The 23514-nt window shown below is 34.8% G+C and overlaps 1 protein-coding gene across 1 annotated transcript in view; it reads right to left on the minus strand.

The window, feature by feature from the left end:
- Positions 1–23514, minus strand: part of LOC145665965 (furin-like protease 1) — a 273711-nt gene that overhangs the window by 128318 nt on the left and 121879 nt on the right. The window contains exon 4 of the mRNA XM_081733071.1: positions 23307–23435. Coding sequence (XP_081589197.1) covers positions 23307–23435 — 129 coding nt within the window. The remainder of the gene's footprint in view (positions 1–23306; positions 23436–23514) is intronic.

Genomic DNA, 23514 nt, shown 5'->3' on the forward strand with positions numbered 1-23514 from the left:
ATCCTTTTTTATCGGAATACCTTTCTGACTTGTAATAAGTTAATACTAGACATTTATTTTATCTAAAATTCATGAACAGCTGTTACATAAAATTTTCTGAACCTTTTGTCGTGCGGAGAATGCGTACACAACACGGTTTGTCTACAATGCATTAACAAAATAGTAAGTACATAAGCGTGGTGTAGCGTCTAAGCAGTCATCCTGCTGACAAATTTCATATAAAACACTAACACATGTACCACATGCAACATGCAATAATTTCTTCATACGATGTGCTGAAAACAGCAGTTCCAGAAATATCACTTGATGATTGGAAGACCCATAAATTTTTGGTGTGCAGAACAGTTGACAAGAGGTCGATGGTTTCCTTAAAAATGAAGGGTTGATGAACTTGAGTTTCCATGTGCTGCTTCGTTTCAAATATGTTTTACAAAAATGTTTTTAAAAAAACTTTTATTTTGGTCTGGACTATTATGGTTTTAAAAGAAGAAAGTTTTTTCTTTTTTCAAGAGTACTACGAAATGTGACAACAAATGTCACCCTCGGGTCAAATTAACGCGCATACACTTTTCAGCAGTTAACCCTTGCACTGAAAATTATCTGTTACTTCTTTCTTGAGTTAGGTACACGAGAAAAGAACTGCAAAGAAAAGGGAAACCAACTTAAAAAAAAAAAAAGAACGGATCCTTCCTTCCATGTCTTTGCTTTTAGTGTTAGCTGTAGACACGCTGACAGATAAGTCCCTTAAAAGCAGCGAAGCGAACATTTCTTCGCGTCTGTTAAAAGCGTTGCCATAAAGACGTCCCTGCCTGTTTTACAGCAAGGCGCTAACGACTTGGCTAGAAACCACGGAATTACGTCAATAAAGAGCAGCCGACTAGGCGGCACTGAAAGCTCTATTTTTATTTTTTTTTTAGCAAAAAATATATTAACTTAAAAGGAGAAATAAAAAGGAATCCATTATGTTTAGGTGGTTGGTGCAAAACGCAGTTATTAGCGAAAAGCACATATATAAATACTGCGTTTGTGCGCTTATGTGTGTCAATGACTGACGTACATCCCACTACCAACATCCGAAGGCATCGACTTAACACAGTTAGCCACTAGCAGTTGTGACATTTATATGGAGCTCCTGCAGGCAACATTACTATTAAGACACTTAAAAGAAAGGGTCTATTTTATGCTCTGGCTATATTTTTGATGATCATTTGGATAATATATGGGTAAGCGAAAACAAAAATGTGAAAAGGAATATACATGCATATGATGTGAAGTACCTCTTTTCCTTAAGGCTCGTAAGTAGTATGTAAGGGATATATTTGTTTATCTATTGCCAATTGTTTTACGCATTAGCATGGTCGTTCTTTTTTAATATTAATTTAATTTTGTCTTTTCTCAATCAGGTACAATATGCATTTTCATTGATTTTTTTTACTATTATCTCTTCTGACGATACGCATATCACTCTTTTCCAGCATCATTAGGTTTTCTTCTTTTAATAGTATCTTTTCTTCTCACTATACGTGCAACATTCTTTTCCAGCATCAGATCGGCTCTCATTTGCTTCTTCTCGCCCTTGATTTGATTTTTTTTTCTATTTAGAAAAACAATCACAAAGATAGTATATATCGCATGTGATCGATGAAAATAATCCGATCTTGACCAAAAATTAGGTGCCACATGTGAAATATTATTGTATGCAAACCATTATTTCTATTCTGAAAAACCAGACCTATTGGTAGCGAGCTTCTTTGTTCCTTTGTGTCCTCGTGTACCTAAGCCGGGTATGTATCACTCACACACACACACACACACACCGAGAGAACGAGAGAGATTGACTTTTGCTCACCGCCCACTTTTCCTTATTGCTTTATTTATCTCATGAATCCCACCCTCAATTTTCTATCTCTCACAACCATTGAAGTGCCACCGAGAGACAGACAGAAGGGCCCAAATATTTCTAGTCGCTGAATACAATTAACTGACTTCAAGAACGAACAAAGATTTGCAACTCTTTCTCTAGAAAGAAGAAAAAAGGAAAACAATAAAAACTCTGAATTTCAATTTGGTATTTTCGAAGTTTCTCGTCAATCCCTTATTAAGACACAACAGGAAATATTCTGTTTTCATTAAAAAGGTTTCGGCAGCCGTACTGCCAGGAAAAAAAAAAATATTTGAAGTTACTGACGATAGATTGATAATGAATGAAACAACGCAGGTAATAGTCAAATTCACAGAATATACACGAATGACTATTTTGATGCAAATAAATATATAGTGGCATTAACAGACACATACGAGGGAGAGGTCCTTTACTGATAAAGTTAATCATTGAAATCAACATTTACTCGTCATTGTCTGTTGCTGTATATGTCTCTTTTCTGCAGCGAGGGTTTATGAAACATGGACCTACAGTTTGAGGCGGAACTGAATTGCCGTAATGCGTTCAAATCACCGTAATCGACCCTGGGACCCTATGCAAGAAAGGAACAAGCGCGCGCTAGTCCTCAGACCAGCGGGGAGGGCAATGTTCTTGTATACGGGTATAGTAAAAGTACAAATTACTTAGACTGGAATATTCAAGAGTTGTTCTGCATTTAACAACAACTTCACTTGATTTGTAGCGTAGTTTTAAATTTCAGTCATGCAAACAAAATGGCAGACAAGTATAGGACATAAACAATAGAAAATCGCCTTTGATAATTATCTCTGGTTAGTAGATCGTAATATATATATATATACACCACATAAATTCACTGCGTAAGATACTATCAAGAAAAAAAGTAATATATTTAGATATGACATTAGGTTTAAAAAATTAGTCTGGTGAAAGAAAGCGTAAACAAAAGTGATTTACATACGAATCTAAGTAACACATCGAAAAATAAATTTAATGTAATAGAAAAGACGATGCACTTTAATATCACTCACAACTGTTAAGATAAATTCACTTTTAAAAATATATACATATTTGCTAACGGGGAAACTTGAGAGAAGCTAAAGAAACGAAGAAAGAAGAAAACTCTCCCAAGAGTACCGAAATATCTTGATAAAGACTCGGAAGTTTCTGCAAGGAGGAAATACGTTCCACAAAATGTCTCCGAACAAATTCTTTTCTTGAAAATGTTGTTAAGAAATCTTTGTTAGGGGCTTTGCATGCCGCATTCAGTCTTGTTCTTATCTACACTGTAGATTTTCTAAAGAACTTAAAAAAAGACTTTCCTCCGAATGCATTGAATCATTGTATTTTTCTTTTTCTTTGAAAATTTTATCAAACAATATTTCAATGTCGGATTTGCAGCTATTCTTTTCACATTTTTTTTTTTAAAGTTGTTTCACTGCTTTGTGTGTGGACATATAAAGTTAGTCATTTAGACTGAAATATGATCTACAAACTTAAACAAAAATATCTTATTGTACAATCTGTGACAAAACAAAATAGGATATTAATCAAGATCTTATTTTTTCGATCCTTGCACAATGGCAAACATTTTCTTTTTTTTCTTTTTTTTCTTTTTTTTAAGAAGAGATTATAGTCTATATGTTACGAAATCTCGCAGATTGGAGAATTTTCCCAATTAATATTTTTGGAACATAATCCCCCCTAATAAGTTACTGGGGGGATTAAAGTAATGCTATCGTCAAAATTAATTACAGTAATCATATGTAATTAACGGGTGAACTTGTAGTTGCTGTAGCCCTAATTTCCATATAGTTAAGTAATTATGGATGTTCAAATATGTGTACACTCTATGTAGAAGCATTCCAATGCGAAACAGTCTATTATTATTCCTGCCCACCTTAAGACTGATGATGATTTCTTTTCCTGAAGTTATATAATGAAGTTCAATATATTATTCCTTGACATTTTTGTCTGTAATTGTAATATTTAGACGAGATGGTTCTATTATTTCCTACACCATTACTTACTTCTTGGTTGGCTCATTTGAAATGTAATGTTCCTTCAAAGTACCGAAGTTATGTGAAACTGTGGACTTACAGTTTAATATGTGATCCGAATCGAAAGTTCTCACCGGGAACCGGAACCTGGTATCTCGCACCGAAGGAAAGTACGCTATCCATATAACCATGAGGGAACTCCACTCAGCGCCGTAACAAACCTTTTTGGGGTTCCGATGAAGTAGGGCATTTGCTGGGCCCCCATCAACAAGTTACTTTAAAGGTGTAAGTTGAAGCTTGAACTAATTGCCAGAAGCCATACAGAAGAACTCCTTGAATTAATTAATTAATTAATTTATATTATATATATATATATATATATATATATATATATATATATATATATATATATATATATATATATATATATATATATATATATATATATATATAGTAATATCCTACATGTGGTCTATACTTGTAAACAACACCTGCTCTTTATTTATAAACAAATCCAAGTGCTTCCTTATTACAACTACTACAAGCAAGCAGACGACAGGAATCATCCCAATCACGTCATGTGACAGAAGAACACTAGTGGTGCCGCTGTCCAGAAGAGAGTACAAAATAGGCTGTAAGACCTTCATCGGCATCCGTTTCGGCTGGTCATTTCTGCTCTTTCAGTTTGCCTGGAGTTATGGGAGATCTAACCTAACCCAAGTCTCTTAGCTGCCTGAAGCTCTGAAATCTCCTGGTTACTTAGCTTGCCTGGAGCTCTGTGGGAACTCAATCCCTCTCTTAGCTTGCCTGGAGCTCAGAGATTCTAATCGCAACCATGTAGCTTGCCTGGAACTCTGTGGTTTCCTTACCTGCTTAGCTTGTCTGGAGCACTGAGCATTCCTATATCACTGCAACTTAGCCTGCCTGGAATTCTGTGGTATCATTCTCTTGGCTGCCTAAGTCTTGGTACACTTATTTTAATCCAAACTACATAGGAAACTTTTTATTGGTCTTCGGATGACAAGTGACTGTTATATTTGCACATAACAAAATTTTTTATAATAAAAAAGTTGAAGGAGAAAACCGAATCCCGTGTGCAATATTGCTCTACCTACTATCTTACGTTACAATATGTTAGGTAATGTTACAATATGGTTACTCATTGCTTCTTTGGGACCCGTTGCTGCAGTAATGGCCGGTTACCTCCTTATGGAAGCCACGAAGCATACAAATAACACTGACAAGTATGGAACAGACAATATATCTATTAAAATAAGATTCAAAATTATCTTTAAAATATACAAGCCAGAGTTATTTTCTTCATTGCACACAGCAAAGAAACATTGTTAAAACAATTTTGCCTGATGAAAATGGATCAGATCTGATTAGTGGACAGAAGTAGAAGTTTGCTCGCGCATGCGTTTGTCCACAAGGTACAAGGAAACCATACCAGTTCGCCAGTCGCCTACATACAAAATGGAGTAAATTCGAGAGCAATGTGCAACGTTGTTAACGAACATTTGGTCCGCAGACACACTGAATGTGTCCTCAATACTACATACTCTCCAGACTTAGTTCCCTGTGACTTTTATCTCTTCCCGTGTTTGAAAAAGAGCTAGAGGGACAGCGTTTTGGTCTTTCGGAGGGCGTCGCAAAGAAGGCTGGGGATGTTCAAGGACGATTTCCAGCACATATTCCAGGACTGACAGACGTGTTGGGCAAAGTGTATTCAACTCAATGGAGACACTGAAAAGAAAACATCAATCTGGACCCAGCCTAGTGTATTTCACGAAAGAAATCAGTAAATTTTGAACGGCCCTTATATTTTCCGCTACTAGATCTTTATTACATTAACTTTTCTCACCTTCTTTTGTGACCTCCATGTATTTCTCTCGTGACCCCCCTTTCGGTCAACACCCCAGGTTGAGAATCCCCGTTTTAGAGCTATGAAATTTTTTGCGTATTGGATAAAAGTACATTGGATCAGAACTTAGGTCACGTTAGAAAAGCTGGTCTCCATGTGTTAGAGCTTGCTAAGACCAGCTCAAAGGCTAAACAAAGCTGAATTGTATAACTGGATTTTTCCTTTAAAAAAAAAAAAAACTCATTTTAGGTTCGTTTCGTATCTTACTTGGGGCAGTCAATTTATTCTTCCTACCTTAATCTACTTTCGTTGGTCAGTCGCACACTTTCCTTCTTAGGTCTTCCCAGAAGGAAAAAGAAAATTTTACGATCTCTGTATCGAAAGAAAACTGCTCGTTACTTTGACCCAGCAACGGAAATAAAATTGAAAAAAAAAAAAGCGTAAACTGAAATCGAAACTTGTTTTTCTAGAAATCTTCAATAAGCCGGTCGAAATTACAGTTTTACCTCCAGATATCTCCCTTATACTGGACGAATACTGGCAATAAGTAATATATTTGTTTACGTTGAATTTGGTTTAATGCCTTTCTAAATCTCTCGGATTTTAACTTTATCGCTCATATTTCTTGAGAATTAAATACATATATATATATATATATATATATATATATATATATATATATATATATATATATATATATATATATATATATATATATATATATATCTTTGCGATATAATATTCAAAGTTGCTTACATACGATGTTAAACAGAACGGGTTATTACGAGCTGAATACCATATGACAAAGAACACATATTTGAAAAATATGCGAATGTAAAGTTCGATAAAGATTTAGTACGTCAAAGTGCTTGGAAATGTTTCTTCTAGGCACGACTTTGTTTATCGTTACGGATACATTTCATATGAAAATTTAACACAGACCTTCAGCAGCAAAATGTTTGCGGAAAATGAAAAAAAAAAAAAAAACTGAATCGTGTTTACCCACTAGCGACATCACCCGCCAAATTTTGACATCTCAATTTTATTATTACAAATGACTAGCAAATTACGGGGTTCCAAGTTATCTAATTTGTTGCATTGATCTAAGTGAATGCTGGTATCTATTGATATACAATACAACAAAACCAGGTCCCTTTTTAAATTTGTCAAATAATATGTTACTCAAGTAGACGAAGAAGAGAGAGGAACAGAAGCTGCATGTTGCAGAGATGAGGATGCTGCCATGGATACCTGGAGTGACGCGGAAGGATAAAATTAATGGAGTGATCCGGAGAACAGTAAAAGTGAGACCAGTAATAGAAAACTGGAAGAATATAAACTGAGATGGTTTGGGCATATAAGAAGAAGACCTTTGAAATACGTAGATACTCTAGCAATGAGTGGGAAACGAGCCGAGGCCGGCCAAAGAAGTGGGAAGATTATGTTAAGAACGATAAGGTGTCGTGTGGTATCACAGCGGATATAAGATAGAAACAGATGGAGGACACAGATTCAAAAAGCCGAATCCAGCTAACTTTTAAAAGGCTTAGAAGAAGTTCGTTCCCTTTCAAAATTATTGATAAAGGAAACAGTGTCGCTGGGATCCATTTTTACTGGAAAGTGTACAACCATTTTGGGGTTAATGAGATGAATATTGAGTTCAACGTCACTATAGTAATAAGACTATGCTGCAGGATGCCTATCTTACAAGGATAGAGTACAATTCAGGGAAACCAAATGCACAAAGCTATTTGGAAGGTGGTCGGAAGGCTGCAATATTGTTGTATAGATTGCACTAGCTGGATCGAAGATGAAATGAAATTTCTATAGGTTTTAAGCCCAATGATTACGCCATTTAGGCTAAGAGAGACAGATGATTAATGAAAAGTGAAAATGAAGATTAAAATTAGAATGATAATGAAAAATTGGTGTAATGTGAAAATGAGGATGTGGGAGAAACAGAAGAACCTCGAAAAAGAAAACCTGCGGACATTATATTGTCAACCTCAAACTCACCTGGTCTGGGATCGAATCAGGGACCCTGAGCATCCGAGGTAAGCGCTATACAACTGAGCCACCATACCCCCTAATTGGGTCAGGTATAGACGTTTGGGGATGACGGATAGAAAATCGATGAATTTCGGCAAACTACTTATTCTGACTTAACAAAAACAACTCAAAATGTATTGCTACGCAAAAATAAAGGACTAGGTATCCTAGTAAGGTTTGAGAGACCATGCGATACCTAAAAAATCGGCAATTTTAAATATTAGTTGTTCTCCCTAAGGTATCAAATTGTCTGGAAATTGCCTGCACGCTGGCGATATCTGTTGAAGGCAGCGCAGCTAGCAACAACCATTAGCCTGACTGAACTCTTAGAAATTTGCGTGACTGACAGACTGAACGTCTTACATTAAAATATAGATTAAGAATATCCAAGTATTTTCACCTAGATGTTCGTATCTAAATTCCCGTAACTTTTACGTATTTTGAACTTTGTATAATAGTGTTGCTCACGGACTGGTATGTTTTTTGCATTATGAATAGAATTTTGAAAGTATGTGTTTACGTTTGCGTAATAATACATTTTGAGTTGTTGTTGCTGCTGCTACGCCTCAATAAATAGTTCTTCTGAATTCATCGTTCTTCTACCCCAAAACCCAAATGTTCACACCGAACTACTAACTTATTTCTCAAATATCACACAACTACTTTGATATTGTGATATAATTTTATATTTTGTCACCCTACAATTAAAATATAGGGCCATCAGAGCAGCTGAGTTTTGAGGAATAAATATTTTAATTCATGGTCCCAAATAATATCTATTATTGTTTTAGATTTGCAATAATGTCACCTATGAGTAGAATTCCATAAAATCTTGGAAGGACGTACATCGCTGTCATTTATCTGGATGATTAGTGACACGTATGGTCAACAGCGTAGTTTTCTAGAGGGGCCCATAACTTTTGCAGGGAAGGTCAGGGTTTAATATGTTAAAAGCAAACCAAAATCATCTTTCAGAATATGAAATCACATATATCCATATATCATATTTGTAGTATGCTACTTTATTGAAACATAGATCTTGACAGATATATAAAAAGTTAGAATCACAGATTGTACCAAATGAACCAATAAATTATTCATAAGGAAGAAAAATGTTTACCGAAGTCCATTTCCCTGACTTAGTGTTTATATGGATATAAATAGTATAAAAACTCGAAGGAAAGCTAAGATCACACTTAGTACAGTCAATTGAGTAAAGGGAAATAGTGCAAAATGGGTGACCTCTGATTTCTAAAGAGGACAAATTGTTAGCGCTCAGTTGTGTAGTATGAGCGTGATAAAAAAAAAAAAAAAAAAATGCAAAGCGTATTGGGTGTGTTGCGAGGGACGGTGTTCAAAGTGATGATTGCCTATGGAACTCACGACAAAACTATATCGACGAAGAGGAATAGTGGTTGGAAGAAAATCCTCAGTGACAGATCCGCGGAGCATTACAGTGGACTGTCACAGAATCTTAGTGGGACTGCGGTGTAAATGACTTCAACAGTACCTCCCACGGCCTGTGTCGACAATCACAACCTGCTGAGAGTTACATGACGTGGACATACAGACGTGGAATCGTGTTGCACGGACGAAACCGAACGTTTTCGTTACAAACATGCAAGATGCACCGCTAGTGACTGGAAACGTGTAATATGGCCGGGTCGGTTGTTCATTTTATTTCAAACCATGGACCGTGTTTATGTGGGGTGGATGGAGATCCGTGGTGTCAACGCCCAACCGAGAAACATGGTGGTGGCTCTGTGAGCTACAGTATTCACAGTGGGCCCTTTGTTGACGTTTAGTGGTCGCGAGACTGCCGTGATTATGTCGCCATTTTAGGAGATCATATGCATTCTATGGTCCAGAAGCTGATTCCGGGCAATGACGCTAATTCCCACTTATTTGCACAAGTTGAGATGTTGCAACAAAGATGACTGAATATTTTCGCTAAATGGCACGTGATTTAAACAAACCTCACTGGATTCCGCTTCGAAACGTCGCTAACACTTGAGGTTGCACAACCCTATTATCCACAGCACTTGCACTAGCAGCGAGCCGTGAGTGTCCAGAGGGGAATCTAAAACACTAACAGACCTCACAGGGGTAGATGCCACAGACGGACATAAAATCCCAAAATTAGATGCAGGTGATGTAGTAAAGTCTGGCACCAAAGTTTGAGAGAAAGAAGGTTCTGACGGAGGCGACACTCTAGACGCGTCGTACGGAACACGAAAGTATAAAACAGTCGCCACGTTTGTGCCGACCGCGACACGTGTTGTTGACGAAATATTGGCGAGTTTTGGACAAGTAGGAATGTAGCCAGGTGAGCGAAGAGAAGTAGGGGCTCAACGTTATAATAACATGGAATTCGAACATTCAGAATCAATCAAGATCCCCATGCGCGCTGTCACTCTCTCCTCAACCTAGCTCTACCAGTAGCTCTCTCTTCCTAGTTTCCAGGTTTTATTCTTCTAGAAATTAGACGGAGGATTGTGATTGGCTCGGGATGAAGTCGCCCTTGGCCCACTCAATCCCCAGACCTGAACATTTGAAGGTCCATTTTGGAGAGAATAATCTATCCATTCTCGCTCTCTCATGGAACTGAGAGATGTATTCCACGCGGAATTTAATTCCGCTTGCTATAATTCACGCTCTCTACGACACCGTTCTATGTCGCATCAGAGCGAAAAGTGGTTCAAGCCCTGAGAGTGGAAAGTGGTCCAACGCCATATTAATCTGGCAAGTTGCGCCTCCTTTAAAATGTTTCTATATTAAATCAATAAGTATATGTGTATTTTTTCAGTTCATGTATTCCTCAAAAGTTTATTAATACACAATAAACGTTATTCATCATATCCATTAAGAGCTATTTAAATAACTTCTTCCCTGGTTCCCAAAATAATAACCAACATAAATAAATAAACACATTGTTTTTTACAGTGCAACAACAAATTTAATTCAAAAGCCATGCAAGTTTGTCAATTTTAATTAAAGGGTCATATTTTGATGTGCATCCACCAACACTATCAGAAAAAGTGAAAAAAAAAATACTAAACGATTTAAGCTGTCAGTTTATTTTGAAGCACATCAAATCAACTTAATCAAATTTTACGTGCATAAACGGTTGTTACAACCTCCATTATATATATTTTGCTGGCCCAGAATAGATTAATACAATCATATCCAACTACAGCATGAGAACACACTATGCAAGGCTTTTATACTAGATAATCCGCAACGTCAGTTTATTTGGTTGCCTTCAAGATACAGAATTATTCAGAGACGGTGTTTGTAATTCATCATACATGACATGTAAAGGATTATTATTTGCGATACATTACACAAAACCACTTCCCAACTGTGTACGTGTATATAAAGATTAAATAAAAAGGTTAACCTATATGGACTCTCTCATACAGCAAATTTGATTGTGTAATGAAATAGGCTTCCGGATTGTTTACCACAGGCCATTCGAGTTATATGCACATACATGCATACATATGTATAAACACATACAAATTGCATACTTGTTTATCGATGTTGGCAATGACAGAAAGGCCGGATGTTGAAATCCTAAATGTGTCCATGGAAACCACAGCGTGCTTTTGCTCTCTGTCTCTAAAACCTTATTGAACAGGATTAGGTAAATATACTGTACCAGGATCAACGGTTCTGCGCATCAAATCCCGTCTTCTTAGTATGGGAGTCCTCTTAATAATCGTAGGCTTAACAAAATCAATAGCAATACAAAACTTAGTGTACAAGAAAGATCAAAATCTAGATCATCAGGTGTGGAAAAGAAAGCAAGGGAAAGAAAAAAAGGAAGATGTAAAATACAAAACAGAAAATAACTTACAAAATAAAACCTGCCTGAAGGAAGAAAAAAAAGAGACCTACAAATTACATATTAGAAATTGTGTCCCGTGTACACCTCGTGAAGGAGTTTGCTTTGTATGACGTGATATAATCAATTAATGTTGAAACTAAAAGTGATAGTAGATTTCTACTTCTGGTTTAAATAGAGAGATTCGAGATGGAATATATTGTAATATTAGTCCGTAACTGACAGACAATAATAGTCCGGAATTTGACCCTTAGCGGAATTTATTTTATAAAAAATATTGCAAAATGTCTTTGTATATATGACGAGAATTATATCGGTCTCTTTCCTTATTACAAGCACAGGTGATGGAAGAAAATACTTTGCACGTGAACCTTTTAGCTCATAGCAGCCTCCAGGGCGTCTCTAACGACTTCCGGATACGGTATCTTGGTAACCTCCTTAACTCATGGCAGCTTCCAGAAGTTCAGGTTGTAGATAGGAATCCTTTTTGCTCATGGCACCATCCAGGGACTTCGGAAAGGTAGTACGGTACTCCTTCGTAGAGGGTGACCTCAGGAGCAGATGTAGGTTAAGCGATCAGTGGTCAATTGATACTTCGGTTCTCTTCAGGTCCAGTTTTATAGGTGATTTCTGAGTGGTTCGTTCCTCCTCGGGTTCTGTCGTGCTGGCTTCGTGTCTTCCTGTTTATTTCGTGTATCGTCTGCTTGTACTAATGATAGTAAACAGTAGCACGTGTTGTATGGATAACACGTGCTCTCACTGAAAGGTGGGGATCCTTACAATATTCTTGGGACGCTTAATTGATTGCAGAAAATTCTCCTCGCAATGTACTACTGTTTTTACTCTATAGCGATCAATGGGGGCGCGGTGGCTCAGTGGTAGAGCGTTCACCTCCCGTACTTGGTATCCCTGGTTGATCCCAGCTCGCGCCGTGTGGACTGAGGTGGACAAACACGTGCTTGTGGGTTTTCTGGGGTTCTCCCGTTTCCTCCCACTTTCTTCATTCCACCATTTCATTCATATATCATAATCACAGTCTCCTTTAGCCTGACCGGCATAACCATGGGACGTAAAATTAAATATTTCATTTCACTTCACTTCTATAGAAATCAACGTCAAAACTAGAAGTAGTTTATTTCTTCCATTCCCCGTTTAAATAGAGAGTTAAGAGAGAAGATAGAACATATTGTTAGAATAACAAATCGATTTCGAAGAAAACTCTTCTCGCTATCTCTGCGTTTCTGCTCTACGTAGATCAGTACTGAAACAAAGTTGTAGTGAATTTCTACCATTTCCGGTTTCAATATAGGGTTAAAGGTAGATTAACTGTAGCCTTGAGATGGGAACAGCTTCTCGACATCAATTACAGTTTTTTTTTTTTTTTTTTGTTCTACAGTAGTTAACGCTAAAACCGGAAATTGCATTCTACTACTTACGATTTGAACATAATCTCCATCACCGAACTCTACTCCTAACTTTTGACCTCCTACATCCTGGCAAAAATCTATGGTGATCCATCAAGTAGTTCTCCAGATGTTTTGTCTCCGGGACGGACGGCCATGAAGATAGAAAGCGTAAATATATGGAGTTTTGGTTGCTACACCAATATAGAAAGAGTAAATATATATAGAAGTTTTGGTTGGTAAACCAATATAGAAAGGGTAAATATATAGAAGGAGTTTTGGTTGGTAAATCAATAGAGAAAGGATAAATATATAGGAGTTTTGGTTGGTAAATCAATAGAGAAAGGATAAATATATAGGAGTTTTGGTTGGTAAATCAATAGAGAAAAGATAAATATATAGAAGGAGTTTTGGTTGGTAAATCAATAGAGAAAGGGTAAATATATAAAAGGAGTGTTGGTTTGTAAATCAATAGAGAAAGGATAAATATATAGGAGTGTTGGTTTGTAAACCAATATAGAAAGGGTCAATATATAGTAGTAGTTTTGGTTTGTAAATCAATAGAGAAAGGATAAATATATAGAAGGAGTTTTGGTTTGTAAATCAATAGAGAAAGGATAAATATATAGGAGTTTTGGTTGGTAAATCAATAGAGAAAGGATAAATATATAGGAGTGTTGGTTTGTAAACCAATATAGAAAGGGTAAATATATAGAAGGAGTTTTGGTTTGTAAATCAATAGAGAAAGGGCAAATATATAAAAAGGAGTGTTTGTTTGTAAATCAATAGAGAAAGGATAAATATATATAAAAGGAGTTGTGGTTGGTAAACTAAAGTAGAAAGGGTGAATATATAAAAGGAGTTTTGGTTGGTAAATCAATAGAGAAAGGATAAATATATAGAAGGAGTTTTGGTTTGTAAATCAATAGAGAGGATAAATATATAAAAGGAGTTGTGGTTGGTAAACTAAAATAGAAAGGGTGAATATATAAAATGAGTTTTGGTTGGTAAATCAATAGAGAAAGGATAAATATATAGAAGGAGTTTTGGTTTGTAAATCAATAGAGAAAGGATAAATATATAGGAGTGTTGGTTTGTGAATCAATAGAGAAAGGATAAATATATAGGAGTGTTGGTTTGTAAACCAATATAGAAAGGGTAAATATATAGAAGGAGTTTTGGTTTGTAAATCAATAGAGAAAGGGCAAATATATAAAAAGGAGTTTTGGTTTGTAAATCAATAGAGAAAGGATAAATATATAGGAGTGTTGGTTTGTGAATCAATAGAGAAAGGATAAATATATAGGAGTGTTGGTTTGTAAACCAATATAGAAAGGGTAAGTATATAGAAGGAGTTTTGGTTTGTAAATCAATAGAGAAAGGGCAAATATATAAAAAGGAGTTTTGGTTTGTAAATCAATAGAGAAAGGATAAATATATATAAAAGGAGTTGTGGTTGGTAAACTAAAATAGAAAGGGTGAATATATAAAAGGAGTTTTGGTTGGTAAATCAATAGAGAAAGGAAAATATATAGAAGGAGTTTTGGTTTGTAAATCAATAGAGAGGATAAATATATAAAAGGAGTTGTGGTTGGTAAACTAAAATAGAAACGGTGAATATATAAAATGAGTTTTGGTTGGTAAATCAATAGAGAAAGGATAAATATATGAGTGTTGGTTGGTAAATCAATAGAGAAAGGATAAATATATAGGAGTGTTGGTTTGTAAATCAATAGAGAAAGGATAAATATATAGGAGTGTTGGTTTGTAAATCAATAGAAAAAGGATAAATATATAGAAGGAGTTTTGGTTTGTAAATCAATAGAGAAAGGATAAATATATAGGAGTGTTGGTTGGTAAATCAATAGAGAAAGGATAAATATATAGGAGTGTTGGTTGGTAAATCAATAGAGAAAGGATAAATATATAGGAGTGTTGGTTTGTAAACCAATATAGAAAGGGTAAATATATAGAAGGAGTTTTGGTTTGTAAATCAATAGAGAAAGGATAAATATATAGGAGTTTTGGTTTGTAAATCAATAGAGAAAGGGTAAATATGTAAAAGGAGTTTTGGTTAGTAAATCAATAGAGAAAGGATAAATATATAGAAGGAGTTTTGGTTGGTAAATCAATGAAGAAAGGGCAAATATATAAAAGGAGTTGTGGTTGGTAAACTAATATAGAAAGGATAAACATGAAAAAGGAGTTTTGGTTGGTAAACTAATATAGAAAAAATAAATACGTAAAAGGAGTTTTGGTTGGTAAATCAATACGTATAGATAGGGTAAATATATATGAAGGAGTTTTGGTTGGTAAACTAATATGGAAAGGGTAAATAAATAATGGAGTTTCCGTTGGTAAACCGAACTCCTTTAAAATAGTGTTTACATCTATAGCTTACGAAATAGAAAATAACATTGATAGGGCTACATTTGAAGAGTAACTTCGTTCAAAATACGGAAATAAAATTACTAGTTTAACGTCCGATAATTATGTCCTTTAGGTTAACCTCGTAAGCGGATTTAGGGGAAATCGATCAACTATCGACCAGTGTATTTCTCATTCGTCAAATATTTTAAAAGAATCAAGAATACAATCCTCCAGTATTGATTTTTACAAAGGCTTACGACTGTTAGGAGGGAGACATTGCACAACATTCTTACCGAATTTGAAATACCGAAAAAGCTAGATTAATTAAAATGTGTTTAAATGAATCCCAGAGTAAAGTACTAGTAGGAAAATATCTGTCCATGAGCTTTCACATCGAGAATGTCTGAAACAAGGAGGAAGACTTACTGGTGTCTTCATTATTATTTAATTTTACCCTAGAATGCGCTATAAGGAAAACCAAAGATAGCAACCAGAGTCTATACTTGAATGACACTCACCAGGCTTACGCGTGTACTATACTCTTTGCTTTGGAGATGGCCCCATTGATTCGCCACAGAGAGAAATCACACATACAGAATTACGAGGATCTCGAAGGCCATAGAATGTCATCGTTCTTATCAAATGCTTTATTATTACTAATTAGCAAAGTCTTCTCAATGTTGTCTTATTGGTGCCAAACAAATGCCGGTCATATAGTGTTGCTAATTCTAGATTCAAAATTTCCAGTTTCCCTGCGCCACTCTGTATACAAAGTATTTTCGATGGTTGCAGAAACAAAGTTCTTATCGTAAAGACCAAGAATCCTCACTTAATAGATCAGATGTTGTCAGTATCTACTAATAAAGAGATCATGAAATTAGTCCCGGGTTCAAAAGCTGCTAGTGAAATTTCAGAAATTTCTGTCTTTGCTGCCACAATCAGTAGCCAAATTAATTTTTAACTACATATTTGTGTGAACTGGGTTTCTCGACTTTGACTGAAATTAAAAGAAAACCTAAATCCGTCGATGAAGGATTAAAACCAGACTTGCATTGTCGATATTACTTTACAAATCATTCGCCTGAGTGCTGTTAACCAGACGTACGTCTCATGTTAGAAGTGAATACAACTACTTTAAGAGTAACAGGAAAGTATTTTCTACAGCACAATAATTTCATATATGATGCTCAGATTCATTGCACCTATCTACCATAATAAATTTTAACCCATGTTAATAAATTATTACTAATTGTAAGAATTTGATTTGTGTACTACTACTACTACTACTACTACTACTACTACTACTAATAATAATAATAATAATAATAATAATAATGTTTATTTCTGTGCCATGAACAGCCTAACGGCAAAAATACAGCACTTTATCAGGCAAGCTAAACATATATTACATACAATGTAAGCTACATACTAAAACAATAAAACATAATGACAAAATAAAGTAAAATAATATCGGATTAATAATTCCTTGTCAAATTAATACCTTTTTTAGTATCAAAATAGTCGTCATAAATAGTAAAAATAATATTTGTCAAGCTCTAAAATTCATGCTTTTATACTGATAAAAATAAATTAAACTAAATTAAAAGAATTGGTCAATCTTCTTAAAATTACAGATTTCAGATTCAAAGGAACTATTGTTGACATATTTCTTGTATTATACATTGGTACCCTTATACCTATATTATGCAAGCAATATTCACTATGATAGCTATTGTCTAGTAGTTTCTTAATAAAATCTCTTTCAATAACTTTTCTCCTGTCGCTCAGTGCCTGCAATCCCCAAAATTGACACCAGTATTCATAACTAGGTGAGTAGTAATCTCTATTCATTTTATAGCAGAGTAACCTAATAAAACATTTTTGTACTGATTCAATTTTGTTCGCCAATGTTATACCTATACTATTCCAAATAACTACACCGAACTCTAATTTTGATCTTGCTAGCATCTTTATAAATATACACATGAACTGGCATTTCTAAACTACAACTACTACTACTACTACAATAATAATAATAATAATAATAATAAGACAGATAGATAATAGATATTTATATTATTAGTGTCATGTAACGTGTTTTTAAATAGAATAAATGATATGCCGTGTTGAGTCAATGGATGCTGTGCCAGGAGTAGAAAGAGAGTGCAGAACACTGTGCAAAAACAATCCGGAATTGAGACAAAAACGAGACAGTGTTTATTGATTTCTGTACTTCTTTTGGTAAATGTTAGGCTCAAACACTCTCGCTAGAATTATGAACAATTTTATTCTATTAAATTACATATTTATAGAGGTATATAGACGACTCTCATTTTAATTAGCTAGCGAATCCTCACATTCAATGTATGGGTGTGAAATTTCTTGTATACCGGTACTTCTTTTTTAAAAAATCACTACGCTAGTAGTTTTGAATCGAGCAAACATGACTTTTTCTTCGATATAATACCGCGCTGACTATCTTGAATTTATTGAAGTTAAGCATCGGAGCTGTGTTTTCGACGATTTCACATTTAAGCTAGCTCTGATTTTTTTAAAATTCAACACTATCCTACATAATAAAGTGCTCGGAGAAGGCTGCAGAGCCTTAACTTCGCCACGTAAAAGAAGTCATAAATAAATAAATAAATAAATAACTCTGTACAATGTTGAGTAATTTTGTTTTTCAGAATATTAAAAATAATAACAAACAACAACGCTCACATCACCACTTTTTTCTTTTAAAAAATAAAAAAATGGAAGTTAAACTTTGTATAAACCATTAAAAGCAGACAGTTCTCTTCCTTAGTTCTCAATTGTTATAATTCCTCCCACGGGGCATTTTAAACCTAGCAACGCATCAAAACAAATGTCTTTTACCAATGCTTAATCAAGCGAATGCACGTATCGATGTTTGGGAAAATGGGAGAACTCTTGCCAAATTTTCACTACTATTTTTCCTTTTTTTAGACCCCTATACTCGACGTGATTTAACCAGCTCAGGGATAGCAATGAATCACATCGAAAATAGCGTACTTTAAGCTTTAAAGAGGTACGGTTTCTCTGTTTTTTTAAAAATAGAGTTTCTCCTTATCTTTGAGATCAACTAAACACATCTCCTGCAAATACTAATTTTTATCAATTTCGTTTAAACTTATATTGCACTACGATAATGTGAAACAATGCTGGAGGAACAACGGAAAAATCTAGCCTCTGGACTGAGAATTGAATATATCTAGAGACATTACCTTTGATAGAAAACGACGGTACAGTTACATTCAAATTTGTATCCTGTATCCTTTCTTTAAAAATCTTACATTATTGACCAAATATTAATCCGTATTTCAGCATTAAATTGCTCTCTATGCTTCACGAAATTTCCTCGTGGTGGATAAACTGGTTAGCTTTCTTGTGTTCCATCCTAGGGACCCAAGTTTGATTCCCGATAAGAGAACATTACTTCAGATCCTACATGAAACTAAATGGTGAAAAGGAACGTTAAAATCCTCGATATCACGAAAAACATACTAGTATCTATCGATTACAAAAAAAAAAAAAAAAAAAAAAGTTCTATAACCTGAATATTTAGTTTTAAAAGTAACTTTATCAAAGGCAATCTACGTTTAAATACAGTCGCTGGAAAAAGTAACCACCCGACTTTCTAAAAATAAATAACGCTAGATGAAGAAAAAAATTAAGTATGGTTTCCTGTAACTTGCAGGGAAAAAATGAAATTAGATTTTTAATTGCTCTTAACTAATCAAATCTTCACGACTTTATACTGTCCTGGGTATGCAACAACAATGAGGCCCCTTCCTACCCAACTGACGCAAAACAAAATCAATAGCAACAATTACTAGTGCCGAATGTGCCTACAATAAGGAGTTTCATTGCAAACATACTGGCGGGCCGATTTTTCGTAAGCCACACGTTATTACGTGTGTAAGAAATAGTTTCGTTAGCGGATCTTGTTCATAAACATTTACACATTGTTCTGACTGCTACAAACAAGAAAATCTACTATCACATTTTTTTTTTTTTTTTTTTTTTTTTTAATGATTGAACTATTCTTTTATATTTAAAAGAAAAGAAATATAAAAGGAAAACTGAAAAACAAAGTCTATGGAGTTTTCGAAACTGGCAGGACAGAAACGTAATTGCCTATAGCGTATGCAACCCACATGGTTTTTTGATAAAGAGTGTTGTCTAAGAACAAGGGATTCGATCATAGGGATATACGTAAATGCCACAGTATCACGTGTTGAGAGAATATCATACAATTCACCAACACCCATCTTCTACGAGAGACTTACTTCTGCTAGTCAAAAATAGTGATGCATTAACTACTCATTATTTCTTAGTTAAATCCCCCGTAGTGATATTTGAGTAAAGCTGTACTCATATTCCGTGATTTAGAACAAAGGTCTCGAAACTACGACCCCTGAGCAAAACCAATCCGACGCGAAAAAAAATTGATTAAATAGTAACACTAAGTAAATCACACAAAATAATAAGATATTTTTATACGACCAGTTAAGAAACACAGTAACTGACATACAGAATGAAATTGAAAGTTGTAACTTGAAATTTATGTGGCTGTAATTTTCCACTGACAATTATTTGCAGTTTTGCATTAAGTTGAGTAGTGGAAATTATCGACAGCGATTTCAAATGCTTGCATCAATATCAGAAAAACGAGACTCAAAATTTATTTTTAAGACACCCACAGCTTCAAAATGGCACAATCTACCGAAAATGGAGACTCAATTTGCTGACTGAATGTTTTGCATGTATTAAAATACTTGCAACATTGTTTTCAGTTGGGATTGAAACAAAACAATTTTTGTCGAAAGGGCTTTATAAATCAGGCAGAAGCTGGTTTTCTTTTTTTATAATTCTAAATTAATGTCATCTATTTGTTTAGCTAAATCGTATAAAACGCTAACTTCCATAACCATTGCTTTGTGTAACTAAGTCAGAGGACGATCATTTTCATTCAAGAAAATTGATTATTGTTCAGAGCTCACAAAATGTTAAAACGTTTCCGCAGTTAAGCAGCGCACTGCAGTATAATATGACAAGTCATTTTCTTTAATTTCTTCAATAAGCTCATGGAATTGACGACGATTAAGCGCATGTGATCTGATATAATTAACACTTAACACTGGCCTTTAAATTTCTGTCATATGTAAGAGATTTCAGTGCAAAGATTGTTGATGAACGATACAATGTACGATAAGTGGTTTTGAACCATTGTCATTTCGTTTGACACAAGAGCAACGACACCTTTTTTGTTCCTACACATGTTTTTGTCACCATCAGTAGTAACACTTTAAATTTTTCCATTGAAGATTGCTTTTTGAAACAGCATTTTCAACTCCTTCAAAAATATATTCTCCATTGGTCGTGACGTAAATTCTATGAATGTGAAGAATCTCTTCATACATTTCAACATTTTTATCTATCCTTCGGATAAGAAGTAACACCTGAGTAGTATCTGATACATCTGTTGACTCATCCAGAGCCAAAGAAAACCACTCTAAAACGTTGTTTTTTGTCAGACAATTTATTTAATGTGTTTTCTGCAATATCATCTACTTTTCGAGCCACAGTGTTTGCTAACAAGCTTCTTTCTTTAATGAAAAAAATAACTTTTTGCAATCATGCAATCCTTGATTAATTCGCCGTCAGCAAATGGTTTCCCATGTTTCGCTATTAAATGAATCACACGGAAACTAGCATGAGCTGCTTCTTCTTCAGCATTCAGTTACTTAAACAACAATTGTTGAAATTTCAACATGTTTTTCAAAGATTAATATTGTAGCGAACATGCAGCCAGAATGGGCAAAATTATAAGTTTATTTTAAAAACACTTTTTTTTTTCAAATGAACCTTTTTGAGAAACAAATTAAAATATGGTTTTGCTTATTTATGTATTTTTTTGGCTGGATGCTGTCCAATGAACTGGGCTAATTGTTGATACTGTTGTTGTTGGAATTTATATGACGCATTATGCATTTGTATTTGGTTGTTGAGGTTTTTGGTTTAAACCCGCCGGGAAACTTTTTTTTTTCTTTTTGTGGCGTTGCCTTGTAAACTTGGCCTTGTTATTTGGCTTGGAACCTTTTGGTTTAGGGTTTAAATTTGGTTGGTGGTTGTTTTTGTTGTTAACCTCTAAACTGGGTCTGTGAAGTCCTCCCTGAAGATCATCTCAGGCAGAAACGTTTTTAAACACTTAAACGTGGGCCAAATCAGCTACTTAAACCTCTGGTGCTAAATGCTACATCACCAAAGTATTGGTGTCGGGTCCTTCCTTTCGGCGCACAGAGCGACGGCGTTAACACACTATTCACTCATGTTAAATTGAACAAGCGAACTTTTTAAATTTAAGCTTCTATATGGATAAGCATTTTAGTTTACTTATATGGGTTTTAATTTTAAGTTGGTAAAAGTGTGTTACTATAACATCCGTGTCCCTATTTCCAGAATAACAGTTTATTTTGGAATCGCAAAGAATGCTCACAATTCCAAACAAGAAATATTAATTTCTTAATAATAAAAGGTGTTTTTAAAATGAACTTATAATTTTGCCCATTCTGGCTGCATGTTCGCTACAATATTTTCTAACCATACGCTTTCTATAAATTTGGAATAATTCTGAAAATGTTTAATCTCATAATGACGTTTTATGTTATTTTTTGAGGACTGATATTATTTCAATGTAAATTACACACATTACATTGTCTAATTCTTATTACTTGATTCAATCACGAAATATTGATATTCTCATTGTTTTTTAAATGTTCTGCACTCAGTATCTGTCTTTCGTTTCTTTTCTATATTTAGACAAATCTACACAAAAGCCATGTAACTTCACATCAAAATAATGCTAAATTAATATCATTACAATCGAGTTCCGAATAAATAAAATGCATTGGCTTTATTTATTCACAAATAAACATACTGTATTTTCACAAAACACACTAGTTGCACTATATTTCGCTTTGCAGATCGAACTTGCCGTTGCAAACTCAAAATTTGGAACTGTCCAATTTTTGGTTGTCTCCCGTACTTATATCACGCATCCTCGTTGCGTAGAACATGCTCGAAAACACTCGAAAATACTCTGAACTTCCAGACAAGCTATCATGCAGCAGAACTTTTCCAGAATATGCTCTGGTTCTGCTACTCGCTATAAAATAGCACTGTATACTTCGACTCACCGAACATAATTGCTGTTTTGGATAGTTCCGCCGCTCCCCACAAGATGGCGCTGCGTTACACTATTATGAGCTAGCTAAGTCTTAGTCGTTGGAACTTACTGGAGAAATCAGTGTAGCTCTCAGGATATAAAAAAGTTTCTAGATTCTTTCCAGAACTATAATTTGTCAACAGATGAAAATGACAGGAACACGATATTTCCTGATCTAACGATCTAAAATACCCTGTACAATAAAACCAAAACTCTCATAAATTTTACAATTAACATTGTAATTAATTATTTAATATTTGACCACCTGTACCATCGAAAGTAAATGTTTATAGATTTTTTTTTAAATAAATGGAGGTGAATTGTAAAGCATATATCACCGGAACTACTGACTAAGTTTAGTGATAATAATATTGGCAATTCTACAATTAGATGACGGGTTGCTTTGAGACACACCCGAAGTTTCTCACGCCTTCATGAAGTTTAATCTTCATGTCACATACAATATAGCCCAAACCTCCTACAGTTTAATATCGGGAGTGTGAGTATCGGAAAAAGTGACCAGAACATAATTAGGCACGTTCCGCTCTACAATGTTGCCGAACTACTGAAGAAATATTTAGTATCTTCTAGTGAAGTCAGGCATGGAATAAAAATTGTACTTACATAGTTTCTGACTAGATCCGGATGATCCTTCTCCAGTCCATCATCTAGAATTGTGACTACGACACCCTTTCCAGTAACTCCCTCCTTCCACGCTGGTTGCACGTTCATATCCAAGCCTCCACCCCGATTCTGAAAAAAGCAAGATTTTAAAAATAAATAAAACGACAATTTCTAGTAATATATAATACATATATAAGAGAGAAAACAA

The sequence above is a fragment of the Thermobia domestica genome, chromosome 12 (genome assembly GCF_964235325.1).
Source record: "Thermobia domestica chromosome 12, izTheDome1.hap1.1, whole genome shotgun sequence".
NCBI classification, from domain to species: Eukaryota; Metazoa; Arthropoda; class Insecta; order Zygentoma; family Lepismatidae; genus Thermobia; species Thermobia domestica.